Below are 17,890 nucleotides of genomic sequence, written 5' to 3' on the forward strand. Positions count from 1 at the left end.
GGAGAAAATGTTTGCAATGTTAGCACATGTCACTGAACAGTAAAGAAAGTGGGAACTGTGGCATCTTCTGGCCCTGCATATATATTATACTATTGCTATCTCAGTTCTGTGTCACCTTGAGTGAACCTGGAACTTAGTCTATGTAGTAGTTCCTTCCACTTTGAATATATATATATATATATATATATATATATATATATATATATATATATATATATATATATATATATATATATATATATATATATATTCAAAGTGGAAGGAACTACTACATAGACTAAGTTCCAGGTTCACTCAAGGTGACACAGAACTGAGATAGCAATAGTATAAAAGACTTTATTCATTGCAGCAAATCTATGATAAAGATTAGATTAGAATCTTTTAGACCTCTTCATTTTGTAAGAATAGCAACATGTTCCCTAATTTTACAAATCAACCATTAGCAAATGGCAAATATCCACTACTTGTAAAATTTCTCCACTTCGAAGGAACCCCCCTTCCCCCCCCCAAATAAAATAAATAAAATAAATAAATAAATAATCTCAATTTGCTTCCCAGCTGTTCTGAAGCAGTCAGCTACTGTCTTTATAAAACCTTATCTTAGCCACTTTGTCAGGGATTGATGATGTTTGGGTACTGGTTACTGGTTCATGGATACATCATCATATGAGGCTCAATTGCATTACTGTTTTATGAAAGGTAAAGAAAAATGGTATCATCTAATACTAAAACTATAAATACATACATATGTGATATTCAACAAATACTGTATTTGAACGATGATAGTATGATACGTGACAATGAACAATATTTGTTCCAGTGTGGCATTCATTATAGCAAATGTACAGTATGGTGACTGAAGAACCTATGGGAAACAATTAATTGGTTCCAAATTAGAAACCAAAAAAAATGAAAAATCTATTATTTTAAAAATACATCAAAATGAGCACTTCTGCACTACTACATTCTGGGATAACACAACAAATACTTACAATACTCTACCAATCCTGAATTCTTATTATCCCAAGTTTTGCACTGCTTTGACAAGTTAAAGTTATGTATACATAGAGTAAACCCCTCATAAGTCAGAAATGCCCCCCCCCCTTCTCTCTCTCTCTCTCTCTGAACAATCCTAAAAATGCTAATCACAATGAGGCTGACTGAGAATAAAAATAGAATTGCATATGTAAGTGAGGGAGAATGAAAAGGAAGAAGTGAAAAGACATACAATAAGAGAGAGAGAGAGAGAGAGAGAGAGATTCTCTTGTCCCTATCTGGCAAGTGAGAAGAGCTGGAGTGGAGGTGATGGAGAGAAGTTTGAGATAAGACAAAAGAAGAGAAGGGAAAGGAAAATGGAAGAGGAACACGTAACAGATAAATGAGAAGTGGCTCACAGAGCTGGTATGTTAGTGCTGCAAGTTTTGCTTTGTTACTTTAATCAAATTTTCATAAAAATTTCAGTGCTTGCATGAATGGCAAGTTCATCTTGCCAATTATTGGCCAGTTATTCTGATTAAATTTTTATTAAAAATCCAAGGATTGCATGAGTGGTGAGTTCGTTATGGTAATTTTGGTTCATTAATCTCATTAAATATTTATTAAAATTTTAGTGCATTATTGCAGCGTACATTATAATGAGTGTGTATTGTCACATACCGTACTGTATGAAGACAGACAATTATTACCACAAAAATATCAATATAGGTAAATACTACCAGGCGGATGTCTCTCTTCAGTTGGGTACCTCAGGTAAGTCTTGCCTCACTGCAAAAATATAAATCCTACATAGAAGGCCATCATCAATTCTCTCAGTCTATCCCTTTTAGTGATCTTTTAAAAAACATCTAAAAAATTGAGTGGTAGAGTTCCACCAACCTGGCAGTGAAATGCACAGTGAATGCTTTATGGATTTACTACAATATGTAAAAATTAATAGTAATTACAAAAATAGTGAATGTGTTCCTGTATCTTTCAAGGCAGTGATTATCATATGGGCACATTTGAACACTTGTGTTCTGTAATCATTTCTACTTTGGTCAGACTTCATCAGTAATTAAATAGTATACAACTTTCAAAGACCAATATGAAGTGCAAACACAGCAAGTTTAATTTCTCTTTAATGCAGATCACTACCAACAAAAAATATGCAGTATAAACATTATCATGATAGCATACTTAAAGAACTGGGGGTATTTATCCTACTCTCCTTTCCCCTAACTTTAATAATCTTATGCACATAAATTTCCTTTTATAATTAACAAGCAATTTTTACATGTCATTTTGTAACTTTCCCTTGAAACCATGAAATGTAAGAAATAGGGGTGTAATTCATCCTTCACAACATGAAGTGATGTAATGTCCTTGGATAACTGCAGCAGAATCCAACAAATTTATCTAGACATGAACCAGGTCCTGATAAATATAAAAGTAACAGACTTGCTAATATTATGGAGGCATTGGACTGTAAGAGACTGGATAAGTGACAATGAATAAATGCATTTCTCTAATAGTGTTAAGAAAAAATGCTATTGCAAACTAGAAAAAAACATTAAAGAACTGTTGATCTGGATATGATTAAGGTATGTTTGATGGAGAAATTTGTATTTGGTTCAAGAACATGCAATGTACAAATGATGTCACCATTATCAGATTTATCTCTTTCAAATCACCCAAATTCATGTATCTCATAGAACACACTAATTCCCACCACATAAAAATACAATAATAGAAATAAATCCCTAAATAATAATAATAACAATCATAACAATAATAATAATAATAATAATAATAATAATAATAATAATAATAATAATAATAATAACAACAACAACAATAAAGAAAAAACTGTGCAAAAACCAAGTATCAAATCTTGGTCAGTGTGTCATCCAATAGAAGAAGTTTTACCACACAACTCCCTCCACTACGCCTCTGAAGCGTGTAGAAAAATTTTGATCCTGCGAACCAGATAACATACCACACTGTAAGTACTTTGTTACCCTCTCCTATGTGTTCTTGAATAACTTGAGATTACTTATGTAAGTACTTTGTTTTTATCGACCACATGCATTTTCCATAAAATCAATCTCAAATGCCTGTGTTCTCTTTGTGCTCTGTTCTACACTAACATTTGAAATATGTATTGCCATACACTGCCAAAAGAAAAGCTCTACAGCAAACACCAAGAAGCTCCCAAAGCAAAAGGAATGAAGTGAGCCTAACCCCTGAGAAAATGACTAATGGATACTGGTTCACTTTCTTTCAGGGTGTGTTTCCATGTCATGTGGATAAAGAGAGCTTTAGATGAAAATACAGTATTATAGAAAGGAGTGTTAAAAGGGAATACAAATGGATACAACAATAATAATGATGCAGGGAGAGCAAGTAAACGACAAATGTGAAACCGAGTGAGTAAACAATAGAGTAGAAGTTAATTCAGCATTTTGGCCTTGCAAGGGAGAGATGAAGGTGTGATGGTGGTGGTGTGAAGGTAGTAATGAGGATAATGGGAGACAAACAAAGAGATTCAAAAGCAGAAAGGACAAAAATGGCTATAGCAAATCATATATAATAGGATAAGGGAAATGAGAAAATATTTTCAGGAAATGAATGGCTACATAAGAAGCTGTCAATTTAATGTGTAATGCAGAGAGATGCACCACTTTTAGACTGAGTATTACATATGACTGTTTTTTAATCTGTGATGCTGTTGGGAAGTGGCAAACAAATTTGTATACATCTTTGTTCCAAGTCTGGACTAAAGTACACTCACAACTTCCATGGTTGTTCATTATCTATAAAATAATGTGTCAGTTACTAAACCTTTCCCATTTCCCTCCAACCGTCCTTACAATCATAGTGTCACTTGCTAATTAGAATAATAAACAACACTGGCACGAGATCACAGTTATTCATAGCACAGATTTATTTGAAGAGATCATACTGGTTAATGAACTATCATAATAGAATGATTTATGATTATTGAGTCATGCAATGAGATTAGTTTGGCACCAAGCCACACAGAAGTATTTGGCTTCTGCCAGTCAACAAGTTAATACACCACTGGTGTTGTAGTACTTCTGTCATTCAATCATAAATCTTTTTCAAATGGAAAGGCAGCACATGTCATACATCCCTAAATAAATATGTCATGATTCAACTAAATAGATAACCACTGAAATTTAGTATAGTGGCGGTGAAATACAACTTTTGAGGTAATACTTTTCTGTTAGCTCAGCTGATCTTTGGTCCATGACTGGGATATCACTGTATGGTCTCTTTCTATGTTCCATGTATCATAATTATTTTCAATTAAATACATAAATATTAAAATTACAAATAATAGCTATCAAATATTTTTTTTTCAGGCAATACTTTTCTGATAATCAAATAATATAAATTTCTGGCAGATCTGAATTCAAGAGATGTGTCAAAATAGAAATTATGATGAAAGCATCAGTTGTACTACATTTATAATGTTAGTGGACATTTACTCAAGTGCAAAATATGAAACTATTCAATCTAATTCATAAGATTTTAAAATTTGAAACCTACCAAAGAAACTATTTTAACCTTAACAGACAATGTTAATAATACTAAATTTATATTAAAGGTGAAACTTAAAATTCATCATGAATGCCCTCAAATTCAGAATCATCTTCATAATCGTCATAATCATCCCCAGGCCAGGGACCCCAATCATCTGAGGAGCAGGCACCGAAGGTTTTCTGACCTCTGTATACAAACATTGTGGAAAAATAAAATAAAAATGAGCAGTCAAATAAAGATAAGATAATAAAGTTAAATGAAACACTTAATTTTTTTTTTAAATAACTCTTTCAACATGAATTCCAAGGCATGCAATAAACAAAGCAGAGTAGTCTCATCACCTGCACATATGATCCTCTAAGGAGCCACCACTCGCCCACAGGTTGTAAAGAGTCTTCTCATCTAATGCTTCACCCAAAAGTTCATCACACAAGTCTTGGAGTCTTTTGGGAGAGATAATTCATAAAATAATTCACAATGCTGTCTGGTTAAAATCATTGTTAACTCAAAATAATAATAATACCTGAAGATGAGCCAAAAGTACATACATATGCTGGTTTCTAACCTCAAATAATTTCATATAAAACTTTCCTCACATTTCATCAGATGCCTGCAGTTTTTAATGTTATGCTGAAGAGAAAATGCAACAATTTCTTACTTTAACATATAACTCTGTCATTACGCAAACAAAATCAATCTCCCCACAAAGAGTGATAGCTAAGACAGGACACATGCATGTATACACTCAACCACAAACAAAAGTCCCCTCACATCTCAACTTCAAGGATTGTGTAGGATGGAGAGAAATGAAGCTAGACAATCACACTGTACAAGTCACTTCCACAACAATGCACCAATACATTGCAGTCACACAAATATCTCAATCTCTCTCTATTCTGAGAGATTCTAAACATGCTTGCACATGTCAGTCCTCCATGTCATATGATATTTGTACCTTTTTCCATATGTTGATTTAACAAGCCCCTTATAAGGCTTACCATCAACATTTCATACATCTCAGTCTTTTCATCAAATATTTATCCTTTCACATTTAAAATACACAATTTCATGAAAATAAAGATAATTCAAAGTGGGAAATAGGTAGGTATATGAGTTCAATTAATTGATATGAATGGTAATGAGATATAAAGTGACATCATATAACTTTTGAATAAATTTAAGAAATAAAGATAGTAAAATGAAAAGGAAATTGAAAATCCAACAGCCTCTGAATATCATCTACAATCCATGCAACATTTCACATCATGACAGCAAAAGATACAGGATGCAAATTATGAAGATAATGTACACCAAATACTCAGATAATGAGATCCACCCATACCTGCGAGCCCAGACAGATTCCTCTTCATGTGAGACACCACTCAGTGCTGTGACTGTTTCTCGGTCATCCACAACTGTCACACCAAATCTGCAAAAATATTCACTTTCGTAGATCAATTATAAAATGATCCTTACGCATATCTTACAGAAATAATCCACCATTCTCCTTATCTGACAGCATCATCTGCTAACACACCCACATATGTGTGTTTCACTGTTTGATCTGCTGCAGTCTCTGACGAGACAGCCAGACGTTACCCTATGGAACGAGCTCAGAGCTCATTATTTCCGATCTTCAGATAGGCCTGAGACTAGGCACACACCACACACCGGGACAACAAGGTCACAACTCCTCGATTTACACCCCGTACCTACTCACTGCTAGGTGAACAGGGCTACGTGAGGAGACACACCCAAATATCTCCACCCGGCCGGGGAATCGAACCCCGGTCCTCTTGCTTGTGAAGCCAGCGCTCTAACCACTGAGCTACCAGGCGTGTGTGTGTATGTGTGTGTGTGTGTGTGTGTGTGTGTGTGTGTGTGTGTGTGTCAGGGCCGGCCCGACGCATAAGCGAAGTAAGCGGTGGCTTAGGGCCTCGAGGCCACAAGGGGGCCCCCAAGAGCAATAAAAAATATATTGTAGCCTATCTGTTCTTTTTTGCCCATGTATAAATAGTTATTTCTATATGATCAAAGATATGGAGACAATATGGAGTTGTAAAAATATATTATAAGTAATGTTATGTGGTTCTTTGTACTTAAATCACCCATAGATTGTGCTAAATCACCCTTAAATCCAATAAGTAGTATTTATATGGAATCATAAATGCTCTTTGGGCGGCCATTTTTTTCCTGGGTATTGCAGATCGGGCACCACCCTCTAACATTCTTCCATGGGACCCAAACAACCAGTGTGCAAAGTTTGTTGCTTTAATCTAGCATGTCACGTTTTTTTCGCTAAGCCACCGGACTATAAGGCTTTGCTGCACCGGCGCTTCCTGCCCAGAAAAACAACAACAAACACGTGCAACTGACGGTTCCTGACATGCAGTGTATCCTGCGCATCCTTAACATAGGTTGTTAGGCTAATGATGTCACAAAAAAAGGACATATCCCTCAGGGGCAGAGAAAAGAAAAGGAAGAAAGAGGAAGAGGAGAAAAAATGTCGAGGTTAAGGTATGTTTGTTTTATTATTTGCTTTGGTAGGCTAACGTTTATCAAGAGATTTGTGTAGCCTAGCCACTAAAAGCAAATTAGCTAGCTAGGTAAAAAAGAGATAATTTATTCGCTAATAGCAACTAGCTAGCTAGTTAAAAATGAGAGAATTTATCTTTTAACAGTAACCTAAATAATGCTATCATGCTTATATTTATTCATTATTTTATTCTATTCTTTATGTCTTTGAATTTATAATTATTTTTGTGAGCTAATAAAGTTGAAATTTGGAAGTGTTATTTGTTTTTATTGATCTTGCATTACAGTTTATTGTTCCACATTGCCGTTGTACTTTTTTTTTTAAACCAAAAATAATTAAACATGACACATTTACAGTAAGAACATTGTCTACCTGTTTATTTACTTAGGGGGCCCCCAAATACAATTTCGCTTAGGGCCCCATGGAGGATTGGGCTGGCCCTGGTATGTATATTTACTATTACATGTATTTCACTCCTGCCAAATACAAAATTCTTTCATTTATTTCTATACCTATTATGTGTTCCAATAACAAAGGCTACTGCATAAAGGGAGACATTATCTTGAGCTGCAAAAGATTTAGACACTTTTTACTTTAAAATATTCTAGATTCCAAACATTTTTACTGACCATGAAGGAAAGCACAGAGAAATAATAGCAGATGAAGGAAGCTTATACATAGAGATGTAATGGTATGAAAATTTCACATTACGATTATTGTGACCAAAATTATCATGGTTATCATTATTATCACGGCATTGTTGAAATGTGCTCGTAAGTTAACGAAATTAAGTTAACACTTCAATTTACTTTACTGACAAACTAACATTACAGTATAGGAAAGTTTAACAGACAAACTAGACATTTTCCACTATTCCCAATCCATTCTAAGTCTCCACATTATGTATTCAGCTAAAAGTTAACTTACCTTAAACTCGCTGTATTGTCATGGGTGATGGTCAAGGAGATGGGTTATCAAATTTGAAGTGTTTCCACACTTTACAGAGACTTTTTTTCAGCATTTTCTGCATACAGGGTTACTATCCTCAACTAATTTCCCCTTAGCATCATTAAAAAATCCCAAATACACCCAGATTTCAGACTTTGTCTTTTAAGATGGCGATAAATATGTGAAGCGCTCTCCTCCGCACTAATGCCTTCCGCCATGTTAATAACTACAGACTGCATACTGCACATGCGTGTCTGTGTCTGAAGGACAGCACAGCTGCTGCTTTTCTGAACAATGAGCAGCATCACTGTGTGGTAATCAAACATGGTTTTAATGATAATTAAATTTGAAATGGTAATACTAACCGTTGGACATTTTTACCACGATTTATCATTACTACTAGTAATTGTTACATCCCTACTTACACATTCCATTATCACAACACTACAGGTTGTCACCAAACAAGATCAAAGACTTCAAAATTTATTGCACACAATGAAATTTATTCCTATGTCATAATCATTGGTCATTAGCAACCATTATGACCTTTTATATGTGTGCTCCCTCCAGTAATGTAAAGGGCAAGTGCCAGTTTGGACAGTGTCAACCACATTAAGGCCTCCCATAAATGTTTAAAAAATTGACATACTACAATAATGAAATAAACTCTGTTACATTCCTAAAACTGTAAAGAAACATGCAACAAGGTCAAACTTACCCATTCCAAGTATCATCACACACACTCTCTGCAGCATTAATAATATCATCGTCATGGGGTGTTTGTTTGGCAGTTGTCATTTCCTCTTGAAGCTCGAAAAAAGCTTCACCGCTATCATATAACTATATATATATATATATATATATATATATATATATATATATATATATATATATATATATATATATATATATATATATATATATATATATATATATATATATATATACACACACACACACACACACACACACACACACACACACACACACACACACACACACTGTGCAAAGTTATAAAGCAAAAGGAGGATTGTGAAATACTGCAAGAAGACCTAAATAAGATCTGGGAATGGAGTAAGAAGTGGGAAATGGAATTCAATGTGAACAAAAGCCATGTCATGGAAATGGGAAAGAGTGAAAGACGACCTGTGGGAATCTATAAGATGGGAGATGGAGTAGAACTGGAGAAAGTCAAAAAGGAAAAGGACTTAGGAGTGACGATGGAAGAAAACAATCAACCAGTAAGCCATATTGATAGAATTTTTAGAGAAACATATAATTTGCTAAGGAATATTGGAGTAGCATTTCACTACATGGACAAAGAAATGATGAAGAAATTGATAAATACTATAATAAGACCCAGATTGGAATATGCAGGAGTAGTGTGGACCCCTCATAAAAGAAACACATAAGAAAATTGGAGAGGCTACAAAAATGGCTACAAGAATGGTCCCAGAACTTGAAGGGATGACATATGAGGAGAGACTAAAGGCTATGGATCTACCAACCTTGGAACAAAGAAGGAGAGAGGAGACCTGATACAAGTCTATAAATTGATCAACGGAATGGACCAAGTGGATAATGAGAAACTGATCCTGAGAGAAGAATATGACATCCAAGCACAAGATCGCATAGTAAAAAGCTGAGAAAGGAAGATGTCTGAGAGATATTAAAAATATAGTTTCCCGCAGAGATGTATTGAGACGTGGAACAGTTTAGATGAAGAAGTAGTGTCTGCAATGAGTGTGCACACTTTTAAAGTAAGATTGGATAAGTGTAGATATGGAGACGGGGCCACACGAGCATAAAGCCCAGGCCCTGTAAAACTACAACTAGGTAAATACAACTAGGTAAATACACACACACACACTGTCGCCTTCGCTGAGAGAGGACAGCTCGTCTCCGGCTGCGGACGGGAAGAAGTGAAAATACCTATGGTGTTACAGGGCCCGGGTACCTCTGAGTTAGTGTCCTGTTGATGTCCTACTGTCGCATAGTGTTGAAAGTGAGGGATATGGAGAGTGGTCCCTGAGAGGAGAGTGTGGGCGGTGATTGTTTTGGCCGTAATCAGCTGACGATAGCAAACATGGCGGCTACCCTTAGGCAACCCAAGGATTTTGAAGGTTTTGTAACTACTCCAAGAGGACTGGAGAAATTAGATATGGATGCAAAAATCCAGGCACTGGAAAGTAAGTTCCTAAACATTTTGTCCATAGAAGAAAAACTGGATAGAGTTATAGCCGAGAATGATTCGTTCAAAAAAGAGATCTATTTGTTAACGATAGCGAATAAAGAGCTATTGAAGGAAAAAGTAGAGATGGAGAAAGAAAACCAACAACTAAGGAAACAATGTGAAGAGATGAAGGCTAAACTCCTAGAAATGGAGATGAAAATATCCGAAGGGGACTTGAGGAAGGAGGAATGCCTTAATCTAATTGATGCCAGGATGAAAGAAGTGAACCATGAACATCAGGAGGTACAAAGGTCCTTTAGGAGATAGTGAAAAAGCAGGAAGAGGAAAATAAAGTGATTACGCAGAGTGAAATGGTAAAGGCACTAAAGGAAAATGAGTATGTGGTGAGAGATATTGCTGAAAAGAAAAATGTGTGATCATAACAGGATTGAGGAGGAAACTAACAGGAACTGGCAGGATAGGAGGATAAGGAAAATGACAGGATTAAGTCTTTACTGAATAAGATCTCTGTGGAGGAAGAGGACCTATATGCTGAGGTAGAAGAAAGTGTGAGATTGGGAGCTTTTGAGGAAGGCAAGAATAGACCATTAAAATTGAAATTAAAGTCTCAGGTGGCAGCTGAGGCCTTGTTGAGGAGGGCTTGGAAACTTAAGGACTCTGAGGAAACCAAAACAATTTACATAAGAAGAAATATGTCACAGGATGAGCGAATGAAAATGAAAGAGCTTGTAACTGAAGTGAAAGAGAGGAATGACGAAAGAACAGAGGAGGAAAAGACCAAGTTTTTTTGGAGGATGAGAAATGGGAGGCTAAAGAAGTGGTGGATAAAACAGACGGAATAGACATTACATGGAAGAAAGAGACTAGGAATGGAATACAAGTGACTTACATGAATATAGATGGATTTCTGTCTAAGAGGCTAGAATGTATGGATTACCTAAGAAATAATGAACCGGACATAATGTGTGTAGTGGAAACAAAGCTAAGGCCGAAATAAAGCTAGACTGGTTTGTTGTAAAACACTACAAAGTATGGAGAAATGATAGAAAAATAAAGGAGGTGGTGGTATAATGGTTCTTACTAAGGAAGATCTGATAGTGAAGGAGGTGAACTATAGTAAGAGAAATGAGGAAGTGATAAGTATGCTTATAACAGATGGCAAGAGGGACATTAATATTATAACAGTATACATACCACCCAGAACCAGTGCTTGGGAATATGAACAGTACCAAATGGTGATGAGAAATACTCTAGACAGAATGAAGCAAGAACTCATCAGAAAGGATAGAGTGATGATAGTTGGAGACTTTAATTGTAAAGAAATAGTGTGGGAAGACTACGAAGTGGTGAACGGTGGTGAGTGGGCAGAGGAATTGTTAAAGGTAGCAACAAATAACTTGATGACACAGTGGGTGAGATCACCAACAAGGTGCAGGGGACAAGATGTTGCAGCAAGGTTGGATTTGGTATTTACCAGGGGCATCTCTAAAAGAGGAAATTGAACATAAATGTCCCTTGGGGAAAAGCGATCATGATGTCCTAAGCTTTGAGCTGGATACGGAATTAAGCACGAATAAGATTGTGGAACGCAGGGAGGAAAAATTAAATTATATTAGGGCAAATTATAACCATATAAGGGAGTTCTTTAATGAAATTGACTGGTCCGTGGTATACCAGGAAAGGGATATGCAATTGAAATACGATAAATTTATGGATTTGTATAACTCTGCTGTGAAAAAGTTTGTGCCATATTACAGAAAGAGGACTTTAAATAATAAACAGTGGTTTAATAGAAATTGTGAAGAAGCAAAAAAGAACAAAGAAAAGGCATGGAAGAAACTTAAGAAAAACAGTGATGTATTATCAAGAGAAGTTTACAAAACAGCAAGGAATAGATATGTTGAAGTAAGGAGAACAGCACAGAAGGAATATGAACAGAGGGTGGTGGAAAACTGTGATAGTGACCCAAAATGTTTTACAAATTCATAAATGGAAAACTAAATATAAGGGAGGCAATAGAAAAGGTAAAAATGGGAAGAAGTATATGAGGATGCTGGAGATATAGCTGAAATTTTGAACGACAACTTTTGCAAAGTGTTTACAAAGGAGGAGCATTTTATGGGAGGAAGACCTACGGAAATAAAGCAAATGCAGGACATCATGGTTACCAAGGAAGATGTAAGGAAAATTATAAGCAATCTGGATATTAATAAATCAATGGGGTCTGATGGCATATCTGGGAGGTTGCTAAATGAATGTAAGGATCAATTGTTGAACCTATATTTGATATTGTGGAAACTTCCATACGAACAGGATTAGTCCCGAAAGAGTGGAAAAGAGCTGACATTGTGCCTATATATAAGAATGGTAGTAGAATGGAATGCTAAATTATAGACCAGTATCGTTGACTAGTATATTGTGCAAGGTATGTGAAGAAGTAATTAAAGCTAAGTGGAGTGAGTATCTAGAAAGTGAAAACATTCTGAGTGAAAGACAGTTTGGTTTCAGAAAAGGAAGATCGTGTATCCAATTTATTATGTTTTTATTCAAGAGTGACTGACATACTACAACATAGAGAGGGATGGGTGGATGCTATCTACCTGGACTTGAGAAAGGCCTTTGATAAAGTACCACACAATAGACTGATGTGGAAACTAAAGAAGATTGGAGGAGTAAATGATAAACTAGCAAAATGGATGGAAAATTACTTAATGGGAAGAGAAATGAGAACAGTGGTGAGAGGAAGGAAGTCCGAGTGGAAGAAGGTAACCAGTGGAGTTCCACAAGGGTCAGTGCTTGGTCCCATCATGTTTTTGATTTATGTTAATGATATGCCAGTAGGAATTGACAGTTACATGAACATGTTTGCGGACGATACTAAAATTATGAGGAGAGTAAAGAATGTGGAAGATTGTAACAAGTTACAGGAAGATCTTGATAAAATATATGAGTGGAGTAAGGAGTGGCAGATGGAATTTAATATAGACAAGACCCATGTTATGAAAATGGGAAGAAGTAGATACAGACCAAACTGGGATTACAGGCTGGGTGATGAGAAAATTAAAGAGACCAATGAGGAGAAAGACTTAGGAGTAACGTGCAAAACACTTTGTCACCGGAGAAACACATTAACAAGATTTTTGGAAAACATATAACATGCTTCAAAATATTGGCCTTGCATTCCACTACCTAGATGAAGGAATGATGAAGAAGATATTATGTACCTTAATAAGACCCCAGTTAGAATATGCAGCTTGTGTCTGGTCACCGCATATGAAGAAAAATGTGAAGAAGGTAGAAAGGGTACAGAGGCTGGCAACAAGGATGGTACCAGGACTCAGGGAGTTAGACTATGAGGAAAGACTGAGGAAGCTGGGGCTGACCACATTAGAAGAGAGAAGAACAAGAGGAGACATGATAACTATGTATAAATTGGTGAACAAGATTGACATACTGGACAGAGAGTTGATAAAGGTGACCACAAGTAATCAGCTCCGAGGACATGGAAAAAGCTAATAAAAGACATCTGTCTAAATGACGTGAGAAAATACAGTTTCCCGCATCATAGCATTGATAAGTGAAATAAACTGAGCAGTGATGTCGTTGACGCGGTGTGTGTCAATCAGATGAAAGAGAGATATGACAGGAATGGACAAGGAGACAGGACACAGAGAGCTTAGCTCGGGCCCTGTAATACACAAATAGGTAAATACACACACACACACACACACACACATACACACTTTATTCTAGTAAGTGTTAATACTATGCAAAATCATGAAAGCTGGATTAAGATGAAGATTATGTCAGTTTCCCAGCATTTACTTTAGTTCTGGTAACTCCAAGCATGTTTAACATACAGTGGAACTTTGCATTATGAGTTTAATTCATACCATGAACAAGCTCCAATTATGATTTGTTAATTTTGCAAATAATTTTCCCCATTGAAATTAATTGAAATGCAACCAATCCATTTCAAGTCCCCAAAAAACACACACAAAAAAAAATTTTCATATGTTCTAAAACAGAAAATATGTAGTCAAAAGTGTAATGACAATTATAGAAACCTAACATACTCAAAGAAAAGTAAAATAAATATTAAAAAACTGTTTTTATTGATTTAATTAACTTAAAGATGGGATAATTTAAGCATGAGGATGATGATGCAGCAGTGAAGGAAGGGAAGGAAGAGGAATTGTTTGGACGGAGAATCTTAAGACCGATGGTAACACAAAACCAGTAATTATTACAAAATAACAGAAAAAAGAAAAAAAAAATGCACTAAACTAAAAGGAAAACATAATAGAGATGCTTCCACAATGAGATATCAATGTGAATTATGTAAGCGGTGGTCAAGTTTTAAGGAGAGTGTATACGAGCCTGGTGGTTACTATGTAAACCTTGCTTGTGATGCTGATTTCCATTTGAAAAACAAGACAAAAATTAGCTTTAGTCTCAGCTCGTTTTATAAATTACTTGTTACCTGGTGAACTAATTACGTGGGGCTCCACTGAACTATACTAAATATAAAGCCTTCTAAAAAAAATTCACCTTGATTTTGATTAAATGATTTCAACATGAATATACATACAAAGAAAGCAATGAACACATAGCACATGGATGCCCTCCACAGCTGTCACATGTGCTTCATTGCTACATATCACTGCTGTCACTGTCTCTATAACACATGCCACTCACTTACAAATGCAAACTTCCCCAGCTGGTGTCTTGTTAACTCACAGATGTCCTGTTGCTATGCTGTCACCAACCAGCTGCCATCTTTACACATGTTCTTCATCTTCACAGCTACTGAGCTCACACAATCTTTAAGGAAGAAAAACATATTCTTCTTGCACTATCACAATACTTGACTCGAATATTTCTTTCCATCATGTAGTACTTGATACACTGCTGGTCACATGAGCTAAGGCAGTTGAGGCTATGAAATTACAGCATAGAAGCTCTTGAACAAAGCCAGGAAGCAATAGAAGCATCTCAATTAAGAGAAAAAAGCTTGAAAAACAATGCAGGGCACAGAGTACATATGAAAGCATCACATGATCAGCAGTAGTATTATGTACAGACACACACATCAGTAAAAAAATAATAAATAAATAATAATAATAATAATAATAACAATAACAACAATAAAAAAAAAAATAATAATAAATAAAATAGAATAAAAATAAAATAAATAAGAGTCATGTTGCAGAAAGTGTGAGCTCAGCAACTATTTAGTTTTTCCATCTTAAATTATCACTCTGATGTGTATCCACATACAGATTTCAATTTTCATAATTTGCTGTGACTAAATCACTCCAACATGGTAGTGAACAGATTGGCATGTTTGCTTCACAAATGACAAATTCCAGAATTTAGTTCCTCGATGGAGACAATTTGGGTTTTTATCCTTTCACAATGCAGTCCTTGTTCATCTTCCAAAAGTAGGTACAGGTCAAAAGCAGTGGAATTGTAACCTTGTAATCCTGCCCTCTACCATTTGTGTGGTTTTCTTGGATAGAAAAAGTCTCCTTTGTGTGTATGTATGCATGCAGACCAAGAGATTGCATATAAAGATTTATAATGGTCTACATTACATAAAAGGTTTACCATTCAGGCTCTTACTTCATTCTCAGTCAAGGAAATAGGGCACATGTTCATGACTAATTGTTTGTTCAATGAGGTTGTGACATTTTAACATATTATGTAACATGATGGTACCTTCTGCCAGTGACGCACAATTGCCATAGCTACTTTCTCCTAATTAAAAGAAGGCACATGCTTATGGAGAAAGATGAAGTCTAACAATGGCTGTGGCATAGGAATGACCACATCACTAGTATCAGCTAAAGAAGCTGGCATCTTGAAAAAATGCTTTCAGGATAAACAACAGCCTGGTTTTCTAGCTTATCATCAAAGTATTTTACTTGATTCAACCAGGGGGAAAAAAAAAAGAAAAAAAAAAAAAAAGCGACAAGGCTACAAGACATGTGAACTGGTATAATATATAGAAGGTTTAAGTGATTCAAACAAGTCCTCAAGCTTGTAGGTCACTAAGAAAAAGGTGAAAAGAAAAAAAATGCCTTTGACAATATTTACAGGACATAAATAATTATAGAACATAAGAAAAAAGAAAAGCACACAATGGTTGGAGATAATGTAATGTTGGTTGACTAGTGCAGTGCAAGCATTCTTTTCACATTCATGTTGCCACATACTTTTGTATCAGTGTGCAAAAAACAAACAAGCTTAAATAAAAATAATGCAGGCAGTACACAACAAACAAATACAGTATATGCACAATGGCCAGCTCACCTTCTGTGTGACAACCCTGCAAGCATCACACTTGAGGGCTGCCTCATTATCTCTCGCTGGTTCAGTATCCACAAAGTCCAGATCCTCCTTTGCCATTATACACACAAAAAGTGTTGCAGAGAACAAAATGTTGCATGGAACCTTCATTTTGAACCTTCACCCTGAAATCCACAAATAGTGTATTACAAGAAGAAAGAAAGTGAATAAATTAGAAGAGACTTACTTCTAATAACTTTATAACTTCTTACTCCAGCTCTAGCAACTACAAGCTTTTTTTTTCCCCCACAAGGCAAGTACGTAATTTTACAGCGCAGATGAGAAATTGTTATACCTACAGCAGCTAGATTTTTATGTGACAAATTGAAGTGTCTGGCCTGCAGTGTAACAATCTCTTGGCTGCCATGTAAAACTATGACTGTCAAGGGATTGTTACACTGCAGATTATTAGGAACTGCTTTTGAACTTCCTCACTCACAAACTCCACATTCCCATCAATCCTGAGTTTGTTGCAAGGCATGGAAACGTCCAAGAAAACATGGATTTCCTGTAAAAATAAACCTCAAAATAGTCTGAAACATATAAGATATTCAAGAAGTGTTATTCAAAGTGTGTTGCATATATAAGATGTATAAAAAAAAAAAAAGCAATGGTTGAGCATAAGTTCAGTACTTAACTTTTAGCCATTTTCATCCAGGCCTTCACAACAACCATTGTATATAAACAATATGATAGTAAAAGATGGCAGAAAAAATGTCACCGATCCTTCTACATTATATGCGAGTTTCGTGCTTGTAACTGATTCAGCTGGATTAGAAAGCTTTACCATAATTTGAAACAATACAATAATACAATGAATTGCTTAAGATAGTCCCCAGCAGACCCCAAACGTAAACAATCCCTAGCTGAAGTACTTTTGTATCCAGCCTAAGCTGCAGGAATTCAATAACAATGGTTAAGAGATACCCACAATTACTACAATGAAGATTTAATTCCCTATCATGAAATTCTTCGTAATAATGTGTGAATGAAACATGGACAAGGATAAGTTAGCCACAGGTGTAGCTGACATACACACACACACACACACACGCACAATAGCAAAAACCAGCACGGATAGCTGGTCAGTGTTCATAAAAGCGTGGGCAAGCCTAGAGAAACATGTGCGTTGTTTTATAGTAGATACACATTTTCAGTATTAGTATATACAGTCAATATACAACTTAAACCTCCTTACACTCTGAAAAGCCTCCGGAATGTGTACCTCCCCCGCACAGCCTTCACACCACAACACAGACCACCTCCGTTGTTTACATGGGAGTGATGGAAAGGTATTGCCAGATTCAAACTAATTC

The 17,890-nt window shown here is 35.7% G+C and overlaps 1 protein-coding gene across 2 annotated transcripts; it reads right to left on the reverse strand.

Moving 5' to 3' along the window:
• Positions 1 to 2,104: 2,104 nt before the first annotated feature.
• LOC123514019 (marginal zone B- and B1-cell-specific protein-like) lies at positions 2,105 to 17,890 on the reverse strand. Of its 2 annotated transcripts, none has more exons than XM_045271576.1 (7): positions 17,773 to 17,890; positions 16,539 to 16,699; positions 12,306 to 12,307; positions 8,748 to 8,858; positions 5,888 to 5,974; positions 4,887 to 4,988; positions 2,105 to 4,731 (listed from the first exon to the last, which is right to left on the reverse strand). In XM_045271576.1, the coding sequence occupies exons 2-7, from the start codon at positions 16,683 to 16,685 to the stop codon at positions 4,617 to 4,619; spliced, it is 564 nt and encodes a 187-aa protein (XP_045127511.1). In that variant the 5' UTR covers positions 16,686 to 16,699; positions 17,773 to 17,890; the 3' UTR covers positions 2,105 to 4,616. The 2 variants fall into 2 exon arrangements, with proteins under 2 accessions (XP_045127511.1, XP_045127512.1); XM_045271577.1 differs by lacking the exon at positions 17,773 to 17,890 and adding an exon at positions 14,926 to 15,047 and having other exon boundaries at positions 16,539 to 16,676.

This window comes from Portunus trituberculatus, chromosome 37 (assembly GCF_017591435.1).
Source record: "Portunus trituberculatus isolate SZX2019 chromosome 37, ASM1759143v1, whole genome shotgun sequence".
NCBI lineage: Eukaryota > Metazoa > Arthropoda > Malacostraca > Decapoda > Portunidae > Portunus > Portunus trituberculatus.